We start from the raw sequence: 25,964 nt of genomic DNA on the forward strand, positions 1-25,964 counted from the left end.
AGCTAACGTGAAATAGGACATTTACCTGTGATTCAGTTCTGGAGAGTAATCGGATAATCAGTGGAATAGAGGGCGAAACTAAGAGAAAATACTTAAATTAAACGAAACTCAGATTACAATATCGTTCAGATGACTGGAAATTGAGAAATTGAGATATTTTTGCGATGAGTAGTAGCAGACCGGGATCAAAAATGGAGCCTTGCTGCCAAATTAAAATTTAAAATATGTAAAAAATTGGTAAAAAAGCCTAGAAATACTTGTATTGTTTCCTTGAACCGACAACGTAGCATTACTCATCAATGATTGTTGAATGTTGTCTTCTCGGAAGCGCGGCTAACCAATCCAATAACCATGTGTATACAAATCTGACCGATCCTCGTGGGAAACTTTTAGTGAGGCCGATCGAATACTTATTTCATTTGCCTATTTCTGACGAATTGCCCTCGTGTTGGTGCTTTTGCTAATCATGAAGAACTAATAGATTCAACTTTAGCTTGGTGCTCTCGTGGACCCCTCGAGACCTCCTTCTTTGTACTTTGTAGACATGTTTGTGATCGTTGAGTTGAAAGATGTTGTCCGCACCCCGCCAGCAGTTTTCAACAAAAAACTTGATGAAACCACTGCAGGACACCTAAACTCGAAATTGGCCAACAAGGTAAATTAATCCTAAGGGGAACTATCAATATGCGTTATGCAACTTCAATTTTTCCTGTACTATAACTTTTTATATGGAGATGGCAGCATAAACCCTCTACTGTAAAGTTGCCGTCTTTCCCTTGCGTTTCTGGTTTCACCACCTCTGCAGTCATCAGCATTTTTCTGCAGGATTTCATGGTAAATACCAATCGTATTAGAGCTGTACTTCAAAGGCTGAATCATTTATGTAGTAAGTTTATGTGAAAAGCATTCCCTTTCCGGGAAAAAACGGGCTGATGCTCCATCTGTATTTTAAACATTGATGTCAAGCGTGCGGATATATCCGTGGCGTATGGACTTTCCCTACACCTGTGCGGACTGTGCACGGACTAAAAGAATGTGGAAAAATGCTTTCCTGTCTTAAGCAGTCAGTATGCATGACGTCACAGAGCGACACAGCAACTAATAGCAACTTGGAGAGCGCATGGACTTTGTGTACATGCACCTGGGAACTCAGATTATTATTAAGCTAATTACTCAGAATATCCTCTGGGAGGATAAAGACTTATTGAATTTGTGAGTACGCCAAAATTTCATGATCTTGAATTTTGGAAACCAAGCAAAAACTGCAGCGGAATCCTGAACTAAAATCCCTCTTTTTCTTTGTCTCTTATTCCTTCTTTTTCATTGTGATTAATATTTTTCCTTCTTTTTTATCTCAGGTCATCACTAATGTTGGACTCTGTATTGCTCTTTTTGATATTCTGAAGATGGGAGACAGCTTTATATTTCCTGGTGACGGAGCCTCTCATACAAAAGTGGAATTCAGATTCATTGTGTTTCGTCCTTTCATTGATGAAATAATTGTTGGTAAAATTAAGAGTTGCAGCAAAGATGGTGTTTGTGGTAAGCATTTCCTGTATTATGTTAAACACTTACTTGTAAACTTATCATTGATAATGGGCTAAGTGACAAGAATTTTATCTCACACATTTATTTTGGACAACTGCCATGAAACATACCATCATGCTATCTTTGAGACACAGTGCGCACCCAGCCATTGTTGGTGATACTTAGCTCCTTATTCAACACAATGTCCTAAAGGCTCATAAGGAAATATGATTAAGTCACAGCATTTTAGAGGAAGATCTCCGGGACCAACAATAGGCAATGAGCCTGAAATTAGTCTCCTAGTGCTCTCTTTGGATCAGAAACCAATGCGTATTTAGTCTCTTATATTTAAGAGCTGTGTTAAGATGCTCAATGCCCCAAGGTTTGTGGTTCGACAGAAAGCAGTGGAGGTTTGGAGTTGTAGAGCCATAAAACGACCTATATGAGGACTTATATGTAACAATACCGGTTGTTGACATCCGCCATCTTTAGGGAATATGCTCTTTTCAAATTCAGGAGCCCTCAAAAATGCCTGTGCAAAGTTTCAGACTTCCAGCGCAATTTTTCGGCATGATATGAACTGGAAACCATGTTTTTTGTAATAACAGCGGACATGAGAATCCTTGTTCTCCCTGGCCGGTGCGGCAGGACACCATGGAGATTCGAACACACTTGCAATAACTACCTGCGCACCAGCCATGGGCTGCAGCTGACACTCAAATGATCCGAATCGGGACCGTCTTGCCAGAATCGATGAGTTTTTAACTGATCATATAATTTTTTTTTCCTTATTTTTAAGGAGAAGTTACAGACGGTTCAGTTTTTTGTTCAATTTTATCCAATGACTCAGCATTGACATACTTTTGGTTCAAGTCAATCGTTTCACTAGCCTTACCCTTCCTGAAGACTTTGCTTCATGCATAAAATAACGTTTTCAGTAAAAAATAGCGGATGCCACATTTTTTTCAAATGGCTGTTACTCCTTCAATTTAACCCTCACATAGATTGTAAAACAAGTGTGTTACAGGAAGAGTTGCTCTTCATTAAAATCTTCATAAGAATCCTCTCGGTTCTACGGGCGGCAAAGTGCAAAGCTTAGAACACTTCAAACGCGATTTTCTCGCATGTGTAAACTCAACATTCGCTATTGTTACATATAAGTCCTCACATGTGTATGTTTAAAAGCTGCAGCCGGAGTACAGGCTGGGTCCTGTTAGCTACATGCTCTATTGCCACCTGGGGTGATAGCATTCATATGCCAGCAAGTTTCCCAAGTTTCCTAAACGCATTGAATTATTATGATTCACCACTGAATTGGCATGGTGAGCTAAATTGTTCTGTAAACTGTCCTCAGTTTCTCTTCCAGCCTCAGTAAATCTAAGTAAAAGTAAGTCTGCCAATAGATCATGCACTATTATTGGAAATGTAACTTTGCCATCCATCCAACTTTTTTGTTCTTTGCCAATTTTCATTTTATAAATTTACTCAAATCAAGATCTTCATTTTTTCAGTGACGCTCGGTTTCTTCGATGACATCATGATTCCATCAACAAGTTTGCAGCATCCTTCTAGGTTCGATGAAATGGAGCAGGTTTGGGTCTGGCAATTTGACAATGATGGTGATACTCACGACCTATTCATGGATATTGGTACAAAACCTTTTTAAAAATTGTTCTGCATTTAATGAAACTCTTACTTCAACCTCTTTTGAAGTTTCCTTGCTAAAAAGCAATTATGAATGATAAAACGAAAAATTTTACAGGGGTTTTACAAGGTTTTACAAAGGTACAATTGTACAAGGTTGAAACTAACTATTAACAGTAGTGACAATGAGAGTCTAGGACTACCAATCAAGAATTCATCGTAGAGCTTGGATAAAGAGAAAAATCATGATTAGGCTTTAGTATTGCTCCAAGGTACATATCACTGCAAAAAAGCATGATGAAACTCTGAACATCTTGGCAGGGGTGCAGGAAATGCCCAATCTAATACATCTGGAGATCAATTGAGCCAATTTCCCATGTACTAAGAGGCTATTGTCTCCAGGTGAGCCATCTATTTTGAAATATTCAAATGCAATCATGAACATATACAATTGAGCCATGCTGCCCAATTAAAACTTCGTAAGAAATGACTTATCAGTAAATGCCAATATTCGCAAGGTTTTATCTGTGAAATTTTTTTAAAACATTTTGTTTGCATAATTGTACTTGAAGGTTTTATTTGTTGAAATTTACCAAAATACTTTGTGTTTGTATCAAGAAAGAATTTGGAAAATTTCAGCCCATGAAACCTTGTATAAAAAACAAGGTGTTTACTTAATTTGATACCTACCATTACTTTTTTCGGGACAAGTCCTCTCTCATATTTTCAACAAGGTAGTACAATTTTACCAGTAGATGCTTTTAACAGGATATCACAGGTTACTTGTGGTACATATTTTTTTCTATTGAACATAAATGAACACCTTTAGAACCTCAATATTCACCTTGCTAAATTTCAGCCTGTTTGAGATTGTTTCGCCTCGGCTATAGAAGAATTATTAGTCCTTCCAAAACCACAGAAATTGGCCTGTCTTCATGTTTCAAAAACATCTTATGTCTGTTAATAATGGGTCAGTGGCACCCACTTTTGTTTAATTCATTTGCGGAAAACACAGAGTGAACTAAGCTCCTAAGATTTTTTTTTAGATTTTTTTAAACCCTAAATGGTAAAGATACCACGTTTTGAAAATACCAAAAATTCGACTTGTTTGAAACATATTTTCGGCTGGCACTGATGATGTAGCCAGAAAGGGAGAGCGGTATATGCTGATTGGCTGATCTCATATTCAGGCATCGTCTTGTCAGGTTAACTCAACTGTCGGCTTTTGATTGGTTGGATTTTGATTAGCTTTTTTTCCCTGTAAAATGATTTTTTTAACTTTTTCATGAATTTTTAGGTCTTATCACAAAACTTTACGTATGAAACACTGTACTGCAACCTTACAAAAATTCCTTGCTACTTACTCATTGACTTTAAAACACCTTTCCTAGAAAAGACATTTTCCTTAAACCTGAGAAATCATCATGTTGAATCTCAGTTTCATCCCCCAAATATTTTCTTGTTGTTGGTTGACAAACTTCAAAATGCTACCGAAGATGCTAAAATTGCCCAATTATGTACAATTCCTACACGTTGTATCGCTGTTGATAGTTAATTTAGAGACACTTGTCTCCTGAAAAGCTCTGTCCTGAGGTGTGAAGAATTATCATGGCTTAATTCGATCTCTCCAAAGACTTTTCTGTCCCAAATGGGCAATCATTCAAAAAAGAACAAATTAAAAAAACAAAATTATTCTGGTTTAGATACAGAGCCGACTGGCCAACATCCAACTTTGCTATGTCACTTCTGCGTCTGGTTGTTGCTGGATGTAACTAATAATAAATGGCTAGCGTTTGTAGCTAGTGTAGAATACTTCATAGGCGGTTTTTTTTTTTTTTTTTTTTTTTTTTTTTTTTTTTTTTTTTAATTTTTATTTTTTCTGAAGGAGTCTTAGTTACTCTCAATACAGTGTTCTTTTACTGCCACAAAGCTGCTTGTTAAAGGTTCAGAGTGGTTATGGGAAAGTCTGAGCTACATTGTGGCCTTAGAGGGCCTCCAGATGTTGTTTCTAGTTTAATCTTTCAATGGATTTCAGCGCTTGGTTTTAGTATATTCAATGCTGACAGCAAGTCCACTAGAGTCAGCATAAATTATTTCAAAGGCATGTCAGTAATATTAGCTGGATTCTCATAGAATGATTTTTAAGATTATTGTGTATTATGCAATACCCCCAGTTACATAATTTTTTTTTCCTATATGTAGGTGAAAGCATTAGATTCAGAGTGGTTACAGAAGTGTTCGTAGAAACGTCTCCTGTTACTTGCCCAGAGAAAATGGAGGTCTCAACTGAACCTGAATCAAAAGTACCTTACTCTATAATTGTAAGTTGCCTCTCAATTTATCTTCTTTTCTCCTGCTTTATGATTTTTAAGGTAGGACACTAAGTACATCGTTATTGTATCATCCAAAAAAAAAAAAAAAATGGCATGAATTACAAATAAGGCAAGGTAAATTCTCGAAAATCTCAAAAATTTGAGTTAGAATATTTTTCTTGATATTCAATTCAAGCTTGACCCTTCAATCCTCTAATTTGGAACTTATTTGACCACAGGTTATTTTGTTCAAATATTGGTGTAAGATACGGAATATTCAACAGGATATTCCAAAGGAATGCCTGCATCAGCAGTAGTGAGATTGTGACTAAAACAAGTTTAAAGTTGTATATTTTGTGCTCCCATTCAAACATACATGGCAAAGATAGCGTCAAAAAATATCCTCCTTCATGGCTGCGGATACACTCTTGATCAAGCGGTGCTTCTGCTGCAGTTTATGACTGTTCAACTGTCCGTTGATAGCGGTTGGTTGCATGGACCGCAAATTGCACGTAAATTGAGGGATCGAACGGTCAGAAAAGAATGAGAGGGACTTCAGATGCCATTTTGACTTTCTTGGCAATGCACTTTTCAATGGGAACTCACAATACACAACTCTGAACTCACTTTTCATGAAGTAATGTCCTGCAAAACAATCTTAGGAAATTCCTGCGAACTAAAGACATTCGCTACTTTTCCAAAATGTTCAAATATAAAACATTTTACACTAATTCCTGTTTAGCAAAAAGTGACTAAAATGAGAAGCAACCAAGGTGGAAAAATGGTGCTGGGCTCACACCATTTTGTGGGGAAATCAGAGCCAAGAAGTTCCAAAAATCATTATTAGAGTCATAAATACATTTTTTTAACTCCAATTAGTACCAGTACAAAACTGACGGGGGGGGGGGGGGGGGGACAACAGTACATTTAAAAAAATTTATTTTTGACTCTAATAATAATTTTTGGAACTTCTTGGCTTTGATTTCCCTGTGAAATGGTGTGGACCCAGCACCATTTCTCCACCTTGTTATTTACAGTATTTGGGCCACTTCTTAGTGTTTTTTTCTCATAAGAAGTAACCTTTATTCCCCTCCCCCGCCCCTCCAAACCGCTTTGAACTTTAGGTAAGCTCAAATGATGGGGAAGACATCAATCCACTACTCATTAAACTACAGTTCAGTTGAGCCAGAGGGTCATGTTAGCAGTCTCAAGATCTAAATTTTTATTCGTAATAAAATCTTTTCCAGAAAAAAATCATTTTTATTGGCCTCAAAAGATAAAGTTTTGACTAAAATCATTCTGATTTTATTTTTCTATTTTGACGATTTGGGAAAGAACCTTACCATGGTGACTGCTGCAAGTATTCCCAATGTAATTCTACCGCTGTCAGGTTGATCAATCAAATGACTGCATGAATCTCAAGGATGTACACTTGCAAAGCTTTTTTTGCGAACTTTGAGGTTGTTCCTCTAGATCGAACTCAGTTTTTTACTTCAGGTGCTCTTTTGTTTTAGGGAAGCATCAGTGAGCCAGGTCTAGGAGTTTTATCTTGGTGGGAGGGAACGTGACAATTCCATGTTTTCTGCCAGTATCTCTCTAAATTTGAGCTACCAAGTGGGTAAGTCAACCGAAGTTTAGACAGTCATTTATGGACAAAAGGCACCAAATAAGCCAACTTATGTGTATGTGCAACAGCTGTATTGATACCACCAGTTGTTGGACACTTCAAATAAATTACTACTTCAAGGCAAATAAAGAGCGGCTCAAAGTAATATGATTCTGTGAAATTTGTTAACTTTCTGATGTAATGACATGCAGGCTTTGCAATGCCGATGAAATTGCATGACATAGCTTATCTTCTGCAAATGATCTTTTTAAAACACTAATGTGACTATTTCAACAAGTGAAACATTACCTCTAGGATTAGTGCATTTAATTTTCCCCAAATTTCAAGCGCAATAGTAAAGTTTTAAGAGTATTGCAACCCTTTATACAACTTTTTATTAAAAAGTTACTCAAATCAAGGATTTTTAGGTACTCATGGACCAATTATTCAGTTCCATCACTAAAATCCCAACATCAGCCTCTGATGTTGTCGCAAAATGACCTTTTTTCATTGGTTCCTGCTGATAAGAATTTTGAAAGAAAAGATAGAATTGATGTTTTTATAGGACCCCCCCCCCCCCCCCCCCATCCACAAAATAAGAAGGTAATAAAGCACAAATAAGGAATAGCTTCTTAAGACTTGCAGTAACTTTCTGTGTCAACAGCTAGACATGGACTCAGTTGTTCGTTGCTCATAAAAGTACCTCATCATAAGTGTTTTCTGCCCACTAAATCACCGCAATTGTTTAGCTCACATTTTCACTCGTCTCTTGCAAATTTTAATTAAACTATCAAATCAGTTTTATTTATAGTAGTAGAATATCTCACTGTCAAACTGTTTTTGTAGCTCTGAATATTCAATTTTTAAGATGGACCTTCAATGTCCTAATATTTACGGTTGATACCATAGCTGTTGAAGAAAGTACATTATCAATGCCTAAATATAACTCATCATCTTTGCACAGTACACTAGTCCGGTAAACAAAGCATCTAAGGTATATTTTTTGATTTATACAATCATTGCACACCTATAGTTAGGCTTAATGAATTCTACGCCTAAAAAGGTCTTTTCAGCTGAAAGTCCCTGTAAATCCCAGAGAAGGATTTTTTGTTAGTATTCCAATCAAGTGAGGATTCCATATCTTTTCCCTCTCTTGTGCCATGGCGTCCGCCACCATGCCTCTGATTTCAAGACCTTTTTCTCTTGCCACATCAATGCCATCCTTTACTCTTTTCAGTGTACACGCTTTCGTTTTCTGTGAATCACTGCAAACAAGGAGCCTTTCCTCTTACCCACTCTTCAGATCTATAATTTTTTCGAACCGCGGCGACGGGTCATTAGAGTCGATCATAACGTTACGGACATTAATATTTGCTCTCTCTCCAGTAGCAGCCTGAGGAAATGGCCCGGTGATGCTTTCCCTTGCAATAAGTTGGTGCTCATTGACATCTTTACAGATTTCTTTGGATACAAATTTTCCAATAAAACTCTACCATCCTCACCAATGTCTTCTTTCATATTAATCGAGATAATCAATATTTCTGATGGAATTTTCGATGGAAAAATTGTGAATAAAAATTAATTTGTAGTTGTTTGTTGACTTTCAAGAATTGAGAATTAAGAACATCATAGGCTTACATTATAAGATTATTCAAGGGATTTTCTGAGTGTTTCATTTCGTTTGCTGTGACAATTAATCAAAGAAATGAAAGCACTTCAACTTTTTAATCATTTGATGAATATATATAAGTCAATCAATCAGCGAGTATGGTGCACAGTGAGCGAGGTAAATATACTAAAACTAACAGCATGAGGCTATGTAGGAGCCGTCCCGAACCGTAGTCGTGACCCGAGCAATGGCCAAAATCAGAATATTGAGCAAGTTCAATTGACATAAAATTATACTCTGAATTCCTAGAGATGTTATGTTAGCCTTAGTTCTTAAAATTTCGTCATTAAAAATTTGTACATTAGCGTTGAGTGTTTCCTCTGCATCCTTTAAAGATTTGGTACTTAAGATGTAATTCTTAATGGTATCAGAAATTAAATTGACCTGTGTACTCATCAATGTTTGGGTTTCCTTGTTGTTATGCAATAGGGTGGAAATGGATTCTGAATAAAACTGAGCGTCCTTGGCGTCTGGTATACTGAAAAGCCAATTTGTAACATAACTTACTCCGTCGAATAGATCTTTTCCTACTCTTGTGGATATTATGCCTTAACAGGTGCTTAATTGTTTCCAATTTACCCTGGAAAGTTTCTACTGATTGCTGACTATCTTTGATGCTAGTATTACAATGTAAATCGATATGCTTTTCCTGGGTGACATGTCCACACACGTTATCACATCTCCTGGCGGCGCTTTTAATTACATTAAATTTTTCGGTATAAAAAGACGCATTTGTTAAAGACAATAAAGTGAATTGATCATTGGAAATTTTTGCTAAACCGAAATTATGAAAGAAAATTCCAGACTGGTGTGAGATGGGAGTTATGTTGTAGGGTGGATTGCACAGTATTCCGACTAGAAATCCGAGGGTGGGGATGCCTACAAAGAAATTTCCTTTCATGTTTCCTTTTCTTCCTCACTCTTGGAATCTGCAACACATGGTTCTAGCAAAATTAGGTAGTATACTTGTTTTTTATCCTTATGTATGTTAGTAAAAACAGTTCTACTTTAAGAGGCCTAATTTTATCCTTGTTTTTGCCCTTAATACCTATTCTAGATACCCTTATTTTAGAAAGGTCGAGTTGACTAGGGGCTAGTAAGTCTTTCACAAATAAGAGATCAGTCTCCAGGTTAGAATCATTACTTAAATCAAAGACAATGATGTTGGTAGATCTACGCTGTCTTTCTAAAACCTCATTAATAATAGAATCCTCATTTTTAGCTGGAGGAAAGCTGGTATGAGCTTTGGATTGTTTTATTTCCTCCTTGATATCTGCCTTAGCCACTGCTATTTCTCTTTCAATAATGGTAGAAATTACTTCTTCATCTAAGTGAGGCATAGCACTAGAGTTACCTTGGAGTTGAGAGCTAGATTGTAGTGTAGAAATGTCATGTTTGACGGCTTTGAGTTCCTCTTTAATCTTGTCAACTATTCGAGTACAAAATTGATGATTTCATTCTTTTCAGGTTTCAAAGTATTTGAGACAGCATCATCATCTGCATCAGTTTTATATTGTGTTAGATCAATATTCTCCCACTCGGTTTTGAATGTACAAAAAACTGGGATTTCCGATTGATTCCTAACTTTGATACGTGTTTTTACTGCCTTTTCCAAGATTTTCTCTGGAATGTGGTGACGGCATGTCAAATTTAGTAGTGGTGTATTAAGTGCTTGTTCTAGTGGCCCCAGGAGATCTATACTCCTGGTAATAAAGGATGGTATGGAAAAAGTCAGTATGTATGATGATGAAAAATGTAATGAAACGAATGGACACAATGACATGAAATAAACACACACACACACAATATGAACAATGTGATAGAGTATGGAATATGAAAACAAAAAAAAGCTTGAATGAATGTGGTTTGTCTCAGAAGACTTAGGAATTGAATGATTGTTCATTGAGGAACTTATTTTTTTTTTTAAAAAAAAAAAGAAAGAAGGTGCGTGTTGTCTCGGAGGCTGAAACATGGCTGAATTTCGGACAAGCTTTAGTGAGTATTTCAAAAATCCAATTCGTAGTTGATAAGTAATCGTCTTGACCATTTCAATCTCGCCGGAAACCCCAGGGGTTGCGATGTGTGCGCTGCGCCATAGTTTTTGCACAAATTTTGCCAGCATTTCCATCTCCGCCTTCCCCTGCCTCCTCCGCGGTCAGTACCGGCAAATCCATCCCAGAAGGTCGTATGTACATTAGGGATTTTTGGAATTTACAGTAAGAGTTTGGGTATTTACATCGTCGTTGTCTGTGTTTTCACAGAAGATGCATTTCGAACAGGTTGTCAAACTCCAGTGCAACGGTGGACTCGAGTTAAGTGAGATGATGATAGAACTCAATAAGACAAAAGTGCTGATAACAGCTGTAGCATCTTTAAGGGTCTTTATGTGCTACAGGGAATGGTAAATAATCGTGGAAGCACAACCACGAAGGAAGGACTTTCATTTTTATTAAAGCATTAAGTGGATGGCGGCCCTTCAAATGCAATGCTTGTGCCCCGTTTATCGTCGAATACTGTAAGGGTGTAATCCGGCAATACATCCTGAAAATATCCTACTTCATCGATACTTCCTCCGAATGTCAAATTTATCCCCGCAATGTCACACACCTGTAAAGTTGCTCGTTGTTGCCCATCCCCTTTTGACCTGGAAAGCCCCTGTCTGGAAGCCAAGTGAATTAGTCCAGGCGCCTGGTAGCTAAAAATGAGACTACCTGGAATTTCGGGTACGCAGCGATTTTTTTAGCTTACTCTATATTTTTTGGGTCGCTGAATCCGAATCTGAAGTTTCCTACCGCGTACCTGGTGAGAATTTTCCGCCATTTTGAAAAAATGGCCTAAAAAGGCCTTTTTTTCGGTTTTTTTTGATACTGCGGCTACGCATGAGAAAAAGTCCCAGATTTAGTTAATGTTTTGAATAGCTGACATAATTTGTAAAGAAATGGTGTATACATATGCTAGGTTTGCTTAAAAATTGAGGAAGATACAGCATCGTGAACATCGTGCCCATTCACGTTTTCGCGGCGCACTCGTCAACGCGTGATCCGGCTCGCCGCGGTCAGCCAAGTTCCGAAGCGTTCCAAAGTTCCGAAATCCGAGGTTCCTCAATTTTTGGGCAAACCTAGCATATGCATTTACCATTTTCTTCCAAATTATGTCAGCTACCCAAAACATTAACTAAATCCGGGACTACTCACATGCGTAGCCGCCATATCAAAAAAACCGCAAAAAAGGCCTTTTTAGGCCATTTCTTCAAAAGGGCAGAAATTGCTCTCCAGGTACGCGGCAGGAAACTTCAGATTCGGATTCAGCGACCCAAAAAACATCAAGTAAGCCAAACAAATTGCTGTGTACCCAAAATTCCAGGTAGACTTACCAGGCGCCTGGACTAAATTCCTGCATTGCCTCAGGACTGTGTAATCCATGAGCATGGGCCCTGCCCTCTACTTTTGCTCGTGCAAGGCAAAGCCCATCATTATTTGGAATATAAAGAATGCCTCTTTTGTCTGAAACAAATTTGTCATGACTCATTGCCAGACTGGAACCAATAGGTATCCTGTCAAACCCCACGAGAGACCTTTTATTGCAAAATCTGATTCTCAACGGGCCTCCAAGCAAGAATTCTTCATTAGAATTTAGAATTTTTTCCAGACGTTGGAACGCTACCTCAGGTGTTAGTCGATCACCACGTCTAGGTGTTATGAAAAATGGTTTGTTCCCTGTAATGAAACTGAAAATTTCAAGCTGTTTTCTGTCTTGAGGGCGGACAGGCCCTCTCACAAGACAATACTGGATGAGTTGTGCTTAAGGGGAGCCAGACACCCCATCTTCCAATGTTAACGTTTGTACCTTTTTCTCAGGATCTACTGAACAAAAATTACTTCTCATTTTTTTGTTTTAAATTTTGAACCCTCCTAAACATTTTAACACGGGCTTTTTTTAAAATTTAAAAATTTAAAAATTTGAAATCTCGGTGAATTTTTGAAATTTTTTTGTTAGAAATCATAGAATTTTGACTTTTGAAATCAAATTTAAAAAAATCCAGCTCGAAATTTTAAAAAAGCTCGTGTTAAAATGTGCAGGAGAGTGCAAGGATTAGAACAAAACAATGTTTTTGAAAATCGGTTCAGTAGATCCTGAGAAAACATGAGTGCTGAAAAATGTAGTTTTCGGGAAATGAGGAACTAAAACAGGAGAGAACATAGCGAGGGAGGGCCGAGCAACCTGAGTTTTAGTGTAATTTTGACTTCAAAAACTGCAAACCTTCCCTCACTAAAACGCGCGTAACTTCAAAACTCCTCATCAGATCAAGTAAAACTTGGTCTGAAATTAAACGTGAGGAGTTGGAGATTAAGATTAGCCAGAAAATAAAAAAAAAAAAAAAAGAAAAAAAAAAACATTTTTTTTCAATTTTCAAGTGTCTGGCTCCCTTAAGTGTGGTGCAACCATGGACTATAAGTTTCAGAACCTGAAGGCTCTGTTGGAGGCTCATTGAGAAGGAAATTCATGCATAAAAGGCCTGCTTCCAAATTAGGCAGATCCCTAGTTTCTTCTCCTATCACTCTAAATTTCAAGGTTTAACCAGCGCTTATATCTAAATTGGAGGAACTATTACAATTAAGATGTTGTATACGTGGAGACGACGGTGACTGTACTAGTGTACTGGCTGCGGTGGCGAAGTTGGCCGCGGTGGAGGTTGCGGCGTTGACGGGCGCTGCAATTTTGGCGGCGGGCCGAGGTGGGGCGTCTGGTGTATCGATGTACGCTGTGGTGCGGGTTGCGGCGTTGACGGGCGCTGAGTTGCTGGCGGAGGTCTTGGGAGTAGTGGTTTGCGTCTGCGGATCCATACATGACCATAAAACGTTTTTAGGCGGCAGGCATCGTAGGGAGCCCTCTGATGTGGCCTGTAAAATTATGAGTAACACAGACTCAGTTTCAAGAATGGTCAATCACACGTCACACACACATACACTCCCCCTCCCCCTTCTCCCTCGAACACCCTCACACACAGACTTTGCATATTTTTCAAGTTCTCCAATCGCTGAAATGCAGCGATTGATGTCTTCTTTGAAGTCTTCAAATCTTTAGCCGTAGACGTATCTTTGTCGAGGCCGACGTCTACGGCATTAGCACATTTTTTCAATGAGGAACATAATCGGGTTGGCATGGTGGTGTTTCGGATATCACCGCTTTCTTCGTCGCATGCACTTTAAAAGCGCACCACGTCCATTAGTAGGTCAAATTATTGTGGCAAAATACAATCATAGAATGATACAATGCCTTTATCTCTATTTCTTATTTCTACCAAAACTTTGGCTAGATCTCTCATTTTCATTGACACCAACTTGCGTTGGTGGCACGATCGATGGTCCTTCAGAAATCGAGAACCAAACAGAGTTATCAATGGATCTTTCTGAGCCTCAATTGCAGTATCGTCTTGCCGCATATGCGGAAAAACAATTTTTTTTTAAATTTTCAGAGGTTCTGGACCCCTCTGGACGAAGAAAGTAAGCTTTTGAAGCAAGAACTCTGCCTGCCTTCTTGGTATTTTTGGCTTTTGCATCTTTTTCCCCTTTTTGTTCTTCACATTTGTGGAAATGTAAAAAAAAAGTTTCTTGGGCATACATACCCCCACAACTCTTGCACATAGCGTGAGTTATTGACTCGGTTGTAGTATGAATCTGCTTCCGATTTCGTCTTCTGACGGGTATGTAGTCTTTTCCTCCGTTTTCGTTGACGATGTGCGTATTATAAGCTTTATTACCTTCCAATCTCAATTCTTTTGTCAGTGCAGTTACGAGTTTCCTTTGTTTGAATCAGACAGCTTAAAGTTTTAAAGGAAAATGAAAGAAATAATTACCGAGTCTTGAACAACTGAGCTATCAGCCTCTGAAGTGGCAGAAGGACGTATGGGTAAATCATCAACAACATAACGTGCGGGGGATGTAATTTCATCTTCAAGGACAGAACTTGCCCATAGATTCCGTTTGACAGAATCACATTCAACCTTAGAAAAGAGAGCACAAAATGATGGAGGTTCATACGAGGAAAATAGAAATTGACACAGATCATTTCAAATGCAAGATTAAAATATAGGTAGATAAATGCAAGATAATTGAAACCAAAAATAAAGTTAGGTGCCCAAAGTCATTAATTGTTTCTAACTGACCACTGATCTTACACAGCTATAAACATCCATGGATAATTAAACTGGCCTTTTGTAGCAGAAGGATATGTGAAGTGCAAATTTCCCGCAAAAAATCTCTCTTCGTTCTCTTCCACTTTTTGAAACTTATTCTCTTTGTAATAGAGGCACGCTTTTTCTGTGTTTTGACATTAATATTCGCTCGGAGTTTAGCAAAGAGGTACAAAGCGTTTGAGCGCCTTCATAAAAACCACCTATGTTCCATTGTTCCAATGCTATCAATATTAAAGGGGTTTTTCTACTTTTTAGGTTCTATGAACCAATGGAGAAAGCCTTCAAAGAAACTTTTAATGGATAAGTAATCGCCTTTACCATTTCCATCTCGCCGGAAACCCCAGGGGTTGCGATGTGTGCGCTGCGCCATAGTTTTTGTACAAAGTTTGCCAGCATTTCCATCTCCGCCTTCCCCTGCCTCCTTCGCGGTCAGTACCAGCAAATCCATCCCAGAAGGACGTATGTACATTAGGGATTTTTGGAATTTACAGTAAGAGTTTGGGTATTTACATTGTCGTTGTCTGTGTTTTTACACAAGACGCATTTCGAACAGGTTGTCAAACTCCAGTGCAACGGTGGACTCCGTGAACCGCTCCTCATTTTGTGTCGCAGGGCGCAGGATGCAGTCATCATGACATACACCAGCCCAAATTCCATCCTTTTATGGCGTTTTGGGTCATCTATATCGTCCGGGAGAGAAGCTGGTCGTTTTAAAGAGGGGAGGGGGTCGGGGAGGAAAACATCATCCCCTAAACTCTCATCTACACTTGAAACATAAGGCGGGTCGGGGAGGAAAACGTCATCCCCTAAACTCTCATCTACACTTGAAACATATGACGGGTCGGGGAGGAAGACATCATCCTCTAAACTCTCATCTACACTTTAAACATATGACGGGTCGGGGAGGAAAACATCATCCCCTAAACTCTCATCTACACTTGAGACGGGTCGAGGAGGAAAACATCATCCCCCAAACCCTCATCTACACTTGAAACATAAGACGGGCGTGGTGAACATAAAATTACTGTGAATGTGCCAGAAAGAATGCTACTTTCATTGACTATATGTTCCTCGTTCTCATAGAATGAAAAGGTGAATTTATTTTTGGACGTTGACACCATTAGAGGGTATAAAACAGGGGGTCTCGTTTTCTCTTGATGTTCAATAGGGGAGGGGGGAGGAGAGGGGTGGTAGTCCGTGAGGTTCGGGTCTTCAAAAATTTCATCTAATGAAGCCAATGTAGAGGGGGACATAGGAGTCATTTCAGAGGGAGTTATATAGGAGGGGGGGGGGGGGTATTATTCATGGTCCTCCGAACCGGATTTTCGCAAGGATTTGCAGCAGGTTGTTCAATATCGCCAAATGGGTTTTTCGGTTCCTCAGGTTTGGCTGGGTCTGTTGGATGAACATATTTGACGATGTCCTCTCACATTGCTGCCGTTTCGGCCGCTGACTTTTTCTCTGCTGCTACTGCCAGGAAAAAAATAAAAGAATAAATTATAATAGAGTTTAATTTTCTCCCTGCTTCTTAATCAAATATCCTGTGTGACTATGTTTTAAGTTACGAAAGAAATACTTGGAAATGATTTAAATTAAATGCATGTTGCAACACGGCAACACGGAGCACGAGCTTCACTGGAAAGAAAAACACATTGAATCCGAAGTCCAGACTCTTAAAAACATTGACAAGATAAAATACTCTTGATTCAATCGGATTTTTGCTCGAACCAAAACGAAATCCTCTTAAATTAAGAGGCTTGGTTCTTGATTTAAGCTAGATTCTGATTGAATCAAGAGTACTTTTTCTTGTCGATGTTTTTAAGAGTCTAGACTCTAGATCCAATGTGTTTTTTTTTTCCAGTGTTCTTTTTTTACTTAATACATTTTCCCATAACACTTTTTCATTAAAACTATGACCAAAGATCGATATTTTCTTATTTTTTCCAATGATATGAAACCTCCTTGTCGTACTTTAAAAATTGTAGGGGCCTTAAAATTTTGTGATTCAAGGTTTCAGTCAGAAAACGGTACCATTCCGTGGAGTTAGAATTCTTAGTTCTACGGGGAAAATTACAAGCAGAAGTTTCTTCTCTTGTCACGGCGTTGTATGAAATGGTTCTGTAGGTGGACTGATTGCCCCTGATTTTCGGAGGTATTTTGTAAGATCCAGGCCTGAGGCAATCAATGCCTTCCTTGTTTGCCCCTTGAGCATGTTCCATTTGCTCTGTAAGCAGCTCTTCCGGCGTCTTTTCATTATAAAATTGGCATTTTGTTTCTCTCCCTCAGACATAGGGACAATAACTTTCGTGCGATTTGGAACTTCAACGCTTGTTCTCACTTTTGAAACTTCTTCATTCTTGGTGACATTTTTGTTCTTTATTCGGGGCTGGGTGAACATTCTATATTGCGGTGTTATATAGGTGGACTGATTGCCCCTGATTTTCGGAGGTTTTTTTATAAGATCCAGGTCTGAGGCAATCAATGCCTTCCTTGTTTGCCCCTTGAGCATGTTCCATTTGTTCTGTAAGCAGCTCTTCCGGCGTCTTTTCATTATAAAATTGGCATTTTGTTTCTCTCCCTCAGACATAGGGACAATAACTTTCGTGCGATTTGGAACTTCAACGCTTGTTCTCACTTTTGAAACTTCTTCATTCTTGGTGACATTTTTGTTTTTTATTCGGGGCTGAGTGGACGTTCTTTATTGCGGTTAGATATTGTAACAAATTTTCGATTTCCTAGCTCATTGCTTTGGAGTATCACAAGAAGAGTCGTTTTCAGTGACAGAACTAAAATAATTGTCAAAAATCAGAAGGTGATTAGGCTCTTGGATTCGTCTATGCAACTCCATCTCTGTTGATGCTCCAGCACCAAATTGAGAATATTTAGGGCTTATCCCAGTGTTCTCTGCCCCTTGATATAAAAGAAAATCATAAACTTGCCCAGTGGGTCCACAAGGAGCAAACAATTTTATCCCATATTTTAAGGGTTTGTTTTTCATAAACTGTCTGCGACAAGGTCAATCTTGAGCGCTTCGCTTTACCGTCACCATGAAACATGGAACTATTGAACGTACGGGTGACTAACAAATCGAGGAATTCACGCGATAACCAAATAATAATGATCATTTTGTAAATGCGACAAGCTCAATCTTAAGCGCTTCGCTTTACCGTCACCATGAAACATAGAACTATTGAACGTATGGGTGACTAACAAATCGAGGAATTCACGCGACAATCCTCCGGCATCTGATGCGAAGTCGTTGCAGAACTCTACCTCAAATTTTTTCCAAACATGAAAATCGTCCGATTCGACACACGATCGCAAACTTTCATACCCGGCTATTTCTTGAAAGAAACACCGATTCTGAAATTTCTTGATAAAAGTCGGCGAAAGAATTTTCTGCGTTCCTACGAGTTCGAAGAACCTCGAAGGGATCAAGGGATTGGTCGCTTCCGGATAGTTTCAGCTCCGTAAAATCATCTTCCTTGATTTGATTTTGAGCACTCGAATGAGTAGAATGAGTTCCATCAACAATGAATTCATCATCAGCACTGTTTATTGATGATGATGGTGGTACGTTGATTTCTTGTTCGCAGTCAAAATTCAACCTTCTCCTGCGTTTGCTTAGAAGATGCAACAATCCATCGGTAGTAATAAAAATATCATCGGTGTAGTTCCTTAAATACATTTTTTTTTCGTCGGAGAAATATAAATTTAAGCTTTTAATTTAATTTAGTATCCCGGATTGAAAAGCGTTGAATGGATGAAATATTTCCTAAATGGATCGTATTCGATACGTTGGGGAAATTCAGGTTGCAATTAGAATGTTGACGCACCTTCTTGTGGGCCTTTTTGAGTTAATTATCCAGTAAGGAGAAATACTTTAATAAAAGAGATTTAATTAAACCAACCTACCTAGGCAGATTCTAAAATAAATGCATATCAAACGTTATCTTTACAAGTGCTCGCCTACAACGAAACAATAATAAATCTGATGTTTATCATCACAATCTTGAAACCGCAGGCATTGAACTCTCTGGTTCTTTACAAGTGCTCGCCTACAACGAAACAATAATAAATCTGATGTTTATCATCACAATCTTGAAACCGCAGGCATTGAACTCTCTGGTTATCTTATCCCATTGGGCTCTTTTCTCTTCCCAAGTTTTTCCGTCCGTAATTTTGCACTCAACGATGTCCTTGTAGTTGTCAACTAAACCTAACAAGCAGTTAACCTCATCAGTGGTAAAGATTTTACCTCTGTTTTTGTTGGTGGTGTTCGCTGTTTTTTTGCCTTTAACCCTTGGCTTTTCCTTTTGCATTTCCTTTGTTCCCCCCTAATAGCTCTCGGTCAATCTCTTCTACATCCATAACGACAACGTCAGAATACATAATTGCACTTAGAGATAGGTACCACCCGTCAAGAACTTATCAAAATTTCACAGGCTCACAATTATCACAATTCACAAAACCGAAACCGATACATGATATAACCTCGAAAACAACACACGAGTGACATGATTTCTGAAAATAATGGCTGCGAATTGACCGGAAATGGTTCTTTTTTTGCATGTTGTGGAAAAGAGTAGTACTGCAATCAGACACTCCTCAGTCAACAGCCTGTTAACCGCTAGTTGACGACCTAGAGGTCGTCAAACGGCTGAGTGTGTAAAATAGACAATTATGATACATCCCACTCAAAGTACCTTCTGCAATTCAGCACTTCCACGCAGGTTCGCAGGCAGGGGCGCGGGCATGTTCGGAGGCAGGGGCGCGTGCAGGGGCCCAGGCCTCGCCCACCCAACATGGGGCCACCCTGGAATCACTGGATAGTATGACGGCTGCAGTGCGGGCGGGTAGGACGGTGGGGGCGGCGGTGGAGGCTGCACCTGCGCAACATATTGCAGGATTTGTGCTTCCGATACTCCATTCACTGGAACAAAAAAACAAAATGAGTCCTATGTATAAAAAACATAAGGAACTATTTGGCGAAATAAAAAAAAAATTACTGATCACCTCATTGTTTCAATCGTTATTATCGGATACATCATAACTGCCCCTAAGTACTTTTTTTCATATTTAGTTTGTTTCACGTAAGCTGAGACTTTTTATTCGGCATTAAAATCCGTAAGTGGCAACGCATCAGTCCCGAACGCGGCGACCTGACCGCTCGCCGGCCACCCTCTTTTGTTCAGCGCCGAGAGGCCGGCAACCCGTCCATTGTGAGGGTAGGAACAATGGGCACCCTTCATCCCTCCTTAATGAGCCCTAGTACCCGGACCCAATTTTCTTTCTCGTTGAAAAATTAAACTTTTAGCGCGAAAATTCAGGTTCAGCGGGAAATTCTGATGCCAACGGACTAAAATTCCATCCAATTATCTTAATTTTTACCCGATATACGGCTCTTGTGGTTGGCCGCGAAAAAAAATTGAAGGTAATAAAAATTAAGATAATCGGATGAAATTTTAGTTCATTTCCATCAAAATTTCCCGCTGGCCCTGAATTTTCACGCTAAAAGTTTAATTTTTCAACGAGAAAGAAAATTGGGTCCGGGTACTAGGGCTCATTAAGGAGGGATGAAGGGTGCCCATTGTTCCTACCCTCACAATGGACGGGTTGCCGGCCTCTCGTCGCTGAACAAAAGAGGGTGGCCGGCGGGGCGTATCCCGATTCCCTCCCGCGGTCAATTTTTATAGCCCGATTCCCTCCCGAATATTTTTGGGAAAACCGGAGTGATAGCCCGATTCCCTCCCGCTTTATTTAACGATTTGACAACTGAGGACCGACAGATGCCCAACACTGATTACAGCTGGAACCAGTAAACGTCGATAAACTCATTATTTCCTCCCTCACTTTGGGCCGAAAAAACAGCAGCTCCCAGCAAAACTACGAACGCTTGTGAAAGTTTCCATTCAAAATTAATTCTTTTTTTTACGAAACCCACCCCAACATTGTTATATTCTGTGAAATATTAACCAGAGTTATGATAGACTCGCGAATCCTCATAAATTCCGCTGAAAAAACCAAGACACGGTCAGGTCTCAGGTATAAAAAAAAACAAATATTCCTGCAAACACAAATAGACATATTAAATTCTTCTTCTTCTTCTTTGATGCTTTATTGGCTTCATGCTCCGGTGTGGAGCCCACAGCCATCTATAGACACATTGTGGTAGGTAAGTGGTTAAAAATGTTGAGGAGAGAATTAGGTGGGGGGAGAGGGAGTAGATATGCAAAGGACATATTAAATTCGGTTAATCCCGCATCGAAGGAAAAATTCAAAAAAGCCCTGCGTGATTTCCTATTTTGCGTTTCTTATAAAAACTCACCGAACACATTCATCTGAAATTTCACTAATTTTTATTCGTTGACGAGGAACCCTTTACACTCCAAGGATTTTTTTGTACATCGCTTTTCGGACACACACTCATAGAGGTAAGCAACGTTGTCATTTCCCTATTTTGATTTTTTCACTTCATTTATGTCGTCGGGAGGGAATCGGGCCATGCCGATCCTGGGAGGGAATCGGAACCCCCAACTCCGGGAAGGAATCGGGCAACTCCCGGCCGGCGAGCGGTCAGGTCACCGCGTTCGGGACTGATGCGTTGCCATTTACGGATTTTAATGCCGAATAAAAAGTCTCAGCTTACGTGAAACAGACTATAGTTGATCAACAAGCAGCTAACAGCCAGTTTGACAGGAATGGCCCTAAGGGGTTGCTTCCCCTTGCAATCCACCTACCCCTTATAGCCAGGTCGCTCGGGCAACCCCCTTCCCCTCCTTCTCCCATCACAAGGCTACCTCCATGTGTGTTTTTTTTTTTTTTTTTTTTTTTTTACTTCCCCTCTAGTTTGCATCAATGACAATTTAAAAATCACATGTGTGATCTACATGCTAGAACTACCGATCTTAAACCTAAAATTTTTGAACATCTTATTCTGGTGAGTGTTATGTATCCTAAATTTTAGAGATTCCTTTCCTCGACTTTTCCGTAGGAAACTAGCGAAAAGCGATGCACTTACCTGCTTTAATCACTTCACTTGTTTTAGAAAAAAAAACTGTGTCATCTTTGGTAACTTGCTAGCAATTTTGGCTCTCTCCTTCTCTCGTCTTTTTTTTCCTTTGAGAGGAACCGAATTCATACTCTCGCGGGTTAGGTATTTCATCGGACTTTATCGGTGTAGAGAAAGACATTTTGTAAGATCACGCATATCGAAATTTCTCGCCGAACGCGGAATTGAATGTTTTTTTTTTTCGCAGTTGCAATTAAAGTTGGTACATAAAGTGTACATAAGCTGCGGCTTGCTAGGTGATCTACGAGCTGGCTGACGCATTTTTAAGGATTGCATCAAGTGTATGAGACTTCGTCCTATTAAGGGGACAGTCGCAAGCCGGGGAAAAAGTCAAAACGCCTGGAGTAATAGCAGTGGCGTGGCGTGCCTTGCGATTTATCGATTGTTATGCCATTTAAGCCCACGGAAAAGGATCGATAAACAGGGTGTTCGCAGCGAACACCTTAATAATCGATTCTTTACCATGGGTTTAAATGGCATAATAATCGATATATCGCAAAACACGCCACGCCACGGAGCAATAGAAAAAGGCAGCGCCAATGAGAATGATAGTTTCACCATCGTCTTCGATCTGAATTAGTTCTAAAGCATCAACATGAACAACATCAAAAAAGTTATACAAATCACTTGCAACATCTTCTGCTGCTTTTTTACAGCCCGGCAAGTTTTTGTGGGAACTTTCCTGAATATTTCGCCACCTGTAATCAAGTTTTTCCACTTTCAGAACACAACGGTCGCGTTTCTGTAACGAAATCCGCGCTTTTTGCTGAAAAAAAGTGCGGCCTCGTCTTTTGTAAGATCGGCACTTTTGCGGAGACTTAACTCTACCGCCCGCAAGTTTAAGGAACCCATCTCCGTTTGATGGGAGCTTGCTACCAACGATCTGCCATTGATAGTAACCTATTAGAAGGACCCGGGTGTCTTTCCGTAGCTTACGACGACGTGGAGCCATGGTAGAAACGATTAAGAGCGAGATCATAGAATTTTCACGGAAAAAATCGATAATATCGAATCGATTTTCCGTTATCGATTCTTCGGCTGAATCGATTCTTCTGCCGCAATTAATCGATTTTCGATTTTTGTTTTTTGAAATAAAGAAACTAAGTAAATTCTGTAACGCCAAAACTTGTGTTTTGGTTAGCTTGATTTTTTTTTCTCTCTGTTTTCGCGGAGGGGTCACTCGCACATGTGTTTCTTTAGCGCGATTACAAAATTCTCTGGGCTGGGTATGCTACCCACAACGAAATACTACTGAATTGCCGGCGTTTAACGAAAGGGAACCGAGTGCATTTTCTCATGCCCCTGAATAGAAAATACATATATAATTTTCACAGTCTTTCTGCATTTGCGGCATCGCATAGCAAATCGGTCTGCGGGAATTCTGTCAAAATAATGAGGTTTTAAGTTAACCCTAACTTGGGACCGTTTCTTTTTGGCTGCTCTTTGCGAGCTACCCTGGCCGATTCCACGCATGACGTAAACTAGATTCACGTAAAAGCTGAAACTAAACACGCCACTTTTACGACTGATCGACTAAAATAATTCATCAACAGCAAAACACTCGAGGAAGACCAATAAAAATACAGAATAGAGAGAGGTTAGGTTACGCCTCTCTATTCTATGATAAAAATTTCAGCGTCCAAGTCCACAGCAAAATGGGTGATTTTAAAAAAAAAAAACAAAACGATTTTTTCGATTCGATTCGGCGAATCGATTTTTTGGTCGTGATAAAATCGGCAAAAATCGATATTTTTACGAAAATGGATTAGATTTGATTAATTCATATTTTGAAAATAAGCGGTATCACTACTAACTCTGCCGTACTAAGGAAAAACGCCGTATGAACCCTCAGACGTTGCCAAATTTTCTTCCATAAAACACGAATTCCCTTATTTTCAACTTCAAAACTCACAAAACAAATTTCATGATTCAAGTTCCTATTAAAAAAAATTGACGGCAATCTACTTGTTTCGTTCAACTCTGAACCTAATCAAATTTCTATTTTCTACTTCAAAACTCACTGCGCAGTAAAAATTGCCTATTCAGCAAGGAGCTTCGAAAATCTGATACTTTTTCAAAGCTGTGTGCGTCGAAATGACGCGTCTCTGGAAAATTTCGTTTAGGCTCTGGAAAGTTTCAGGCCCTGATTTTTCACCCTCTTTCATGACGTGTAATCCGTTTTTCCAAGTATCATGTACCAAAATAGTTATCGCAATTTTGAAAATCGGGAATGCTCCTCATGTCATTTCTTGAAGACGTATCTCCTTGAAAACACAAACAATTAACCGTCGGCTAAAAAATACTCCCGTACACCAAGTTTCACGTACTTACGACAAAATCCCTGAAGTCCCTGAGGATTTTAAGGAAAAATATTCATAACTTCCTTCAAAAATAAACATTTTATCTACGGAAATTTGGCGACTCTCGAATGTTCATACGGCGTTCTTTCTTAGCACGGCGGAACTGAAATCAAGCTTCTATCTGGTCTCAAGGGGAGGAAAGGAGTGTCAAAAGCCAGCACATTTCAAAGCTACCGCAGGGTGTCTACCGGTCCCCAAAAGTCCCCAGTGTCCCCGATTTTGGAAGGGTGTCCCCGATATCCCCGAAAGTCCTCAATTTTCTTGTTCAGGCCTTCAAAAAATGACGAAAACCATCCGATTCACCGGCATTTTCAAATTTGCCCGCCAGCCGCGGCGGAGCGCTATAACCAGGAATAAAATAACTAAAGGGTTGCTCGGTTTTTCGTATGTTTCCATCGGTTCAACGTGACCTGTAAAATTAGTCTTACAAAATACGCCTTTTAACGCTCCAACTAGCTCCCTTTCTCTTGCTATTTCCGGAAAAAAAAAGTCCCCGATTTTATTTAAAAAAGTCCCCGATTTCGTTTTTTCATAATTGGTAGACACCCTGTACCGGAAACAGCGACATCAAGAGTTTGAGGTGTCAGCAGAAAGTTCTCTGTGCGGGTGGAAGTGTTGCGTCGGCGATGTCATGTTACTTCATTGCTAAAAGGGGGATGGGAAAGTGTCATATGATGTATCGAAAAAAATAACAAAGGGGAAAGCGTTCATAACTTTTTGGGAAAGATTTCTTGTTTCAAAATTAAATGTAGTAAAAATAACTCAAATTGTCAAAATTTTCGTACTTTTTATAGTTATTTCATCATTTAGGCCCCTTTCATAGTCCTTAATAATCAAATGGGCTGAAAACTGGGTTGGAGTTCCTCTCAAGTCAAAATGAAGCTACACTAAGAAAAAGACGTACAAGGTTGCGGAATTATATGAGTTATTTCAGAAAATACCCTAATTTTCTCACTTATTAATAAACGCATGTCGAGTAACGAATTCTGAAAATCTAGAATATTCGAGGGCCTAAAATGGCCTAATAAATACACTCACCTTGAAAATACACTTAATCCTTAACTGCCTACGGCTCCCGTAGAATCTTCTCAGATTTCTTCAAATACATCAACATTGTACACAAAAACAAACAAGAAAATAACACGGTGTTCACACCGATATTAATATTCAAACTGGAACTTGAAAAGCAGTGAAAACGGTCAGAACGGTTGGAAGTCAAACACCGGTATGGCGCGAGGTGGTAAGTGTACGAAGACCACGCCAACAGTAATTAGTTGGCCGGACAGACGTGGGGAAATGAGGACCAACGTGGGGTTGAACCTTGATCCCTCTGGGCAGACGGGCGTCGATGCGTCCGATATTCACGGGGTGGACTTTCCAAGTCCATTGGCGCCAGCCAGGCGCTCGTCATTGCGGCCAGTTACGGTATAAACATTAACTCGGGTTTTCGTTTCTCTTTCTTTAGATTTGACAGTAAATTTTGGCTTAATGCTTTGACTCCCTCTTGCAGGAGCTCTTCGTCTGATGAATCCATACTTTAGGAATTACAGGCGAGAAAATCAAACAAAAATCTAAGAA

The 25,964-nt window shown here is 39.4% G+C and overlaps 3 protein-coding genes across 7 annotated transcripts in view; 1 reads left to right on the forward strand and 2 right to left on the reverse strand.

Moving 5' to 3' along the window:
• LOC109044106 (nascent polypeptide associated complex protein alpha subunit) overlaps positions 1 to 185 on the reverse strand; it is a 31,082-nt gene extending 30,897 nt beyond the window's left edge. Inside the window, exon 1 of the mRNA XM_019061641.2 lies at positions 26 to 185. The gene's annotated coding sequence lies outside the window, so the exon portion shown is untranslated. The remainder of the gene's footprint in view (positions 1 to 25) is intronic.
• Positions 186 to 331: 146 nt separating this feature from the next.
• Positions 332 to 25,964, forward strand: part of Polr3H (RNA polymerase III subunit H) — a 30,562-nt gene continuing 4,929 nt past the window's right edge. The window contains exons 1-6 of one of the 5 annotated variants that reach the window (XR_002010257.2): positions 332 to 655; positions 1,359 to 1,542; positions 3,039 to 3,176; positions 5,374 to 5,492; positions 6,998 to 7,101; positions 9,563 to 10,637. Coding sequence is in view for 2 of the 5 variants with exons in the window: in XM_019061643.2 (XP_018917188.1) it covers positions 545 to 655; positions 1,359 to 1,542; positions 3,039 to 3,176; positions 5,374 to 5,492; positions 6,998 to 7,051 (606 nt within the window). In the remaining 3 variants the exon portion in view is untranslated. Of the gene's footprint in view, positions 656 to 691; positions 835 to 1,358; positions 1,543 to 3,038; positions 3,177 to 5,373; positions 5,493 to 6,997; positions 7,292 to 8,326; positions 9,144 to 9,562; positions 10,638 to 25,964 lie in introns of those variants that run through there. The other 4 variants (XR_002010254.2, XR_002010255.2, XM_019061643.2 and 1 more) reach the window with 4 other exon arrangements.
• On the reverse strand, positions 11,022 to 20,068 carry LOC140224115 (uncharacterized). The gene is made up of 3 exons (XM_072297502.1): positions 15,273 to 20,068; positions 14,616 to 14,762; positions 11,022 to 13,659 (listed from the first exon to the last, which is right to left on the reverse strand). Exons 1-3 carry the CDS (start codon positions 15,354 to 15,356, stop codon positions 13,333 to 13,335), a joined length of 558 nt encoding a protein of 185 aa, XP_072153603.1. The 5' UTR covers positions 15,357 to 20,068; the 3' UTR covers positions 11,022 to 13,332.

This window comes from Bemisia tabaci, chromosome 2 (assembly GCF_918797505.1).
Source record: "Bemisia tabaci chromosome 2, PGI_BMITA_v3".
NCBI lineage: Eukaryota > Metazoa > Arthropoda > Insecta > Hemiptera > Aleyrodidae > Bemisia > Bemisia tabaci.

Excerpts from the sequence above, each read along its gene's own strand:
- LOC140224115 (XM_072297502.1), bottom strand. The coding sequence starts at position 15,356 with ATGGAAATGCTGGCAAACTTTGTACAAAAACTATGGCGCAGCGCACAC. Across the intron at positions 14,763-15,272 it reads TTTCCGGCGAGATGGAAATG|GTTGAATGTGATTCTGTCAA; the intron begins GTAAAGGCGATT and ends CTCTTTTCTAAG. Across the intron at positions 13,660-14,615 it reads GCTCAGTTGTTCAAGACTCG|GCCACATCAGAGGGCTCCCT; the intron begins GTAATTATTTCT and ends ATAATTTTACAG.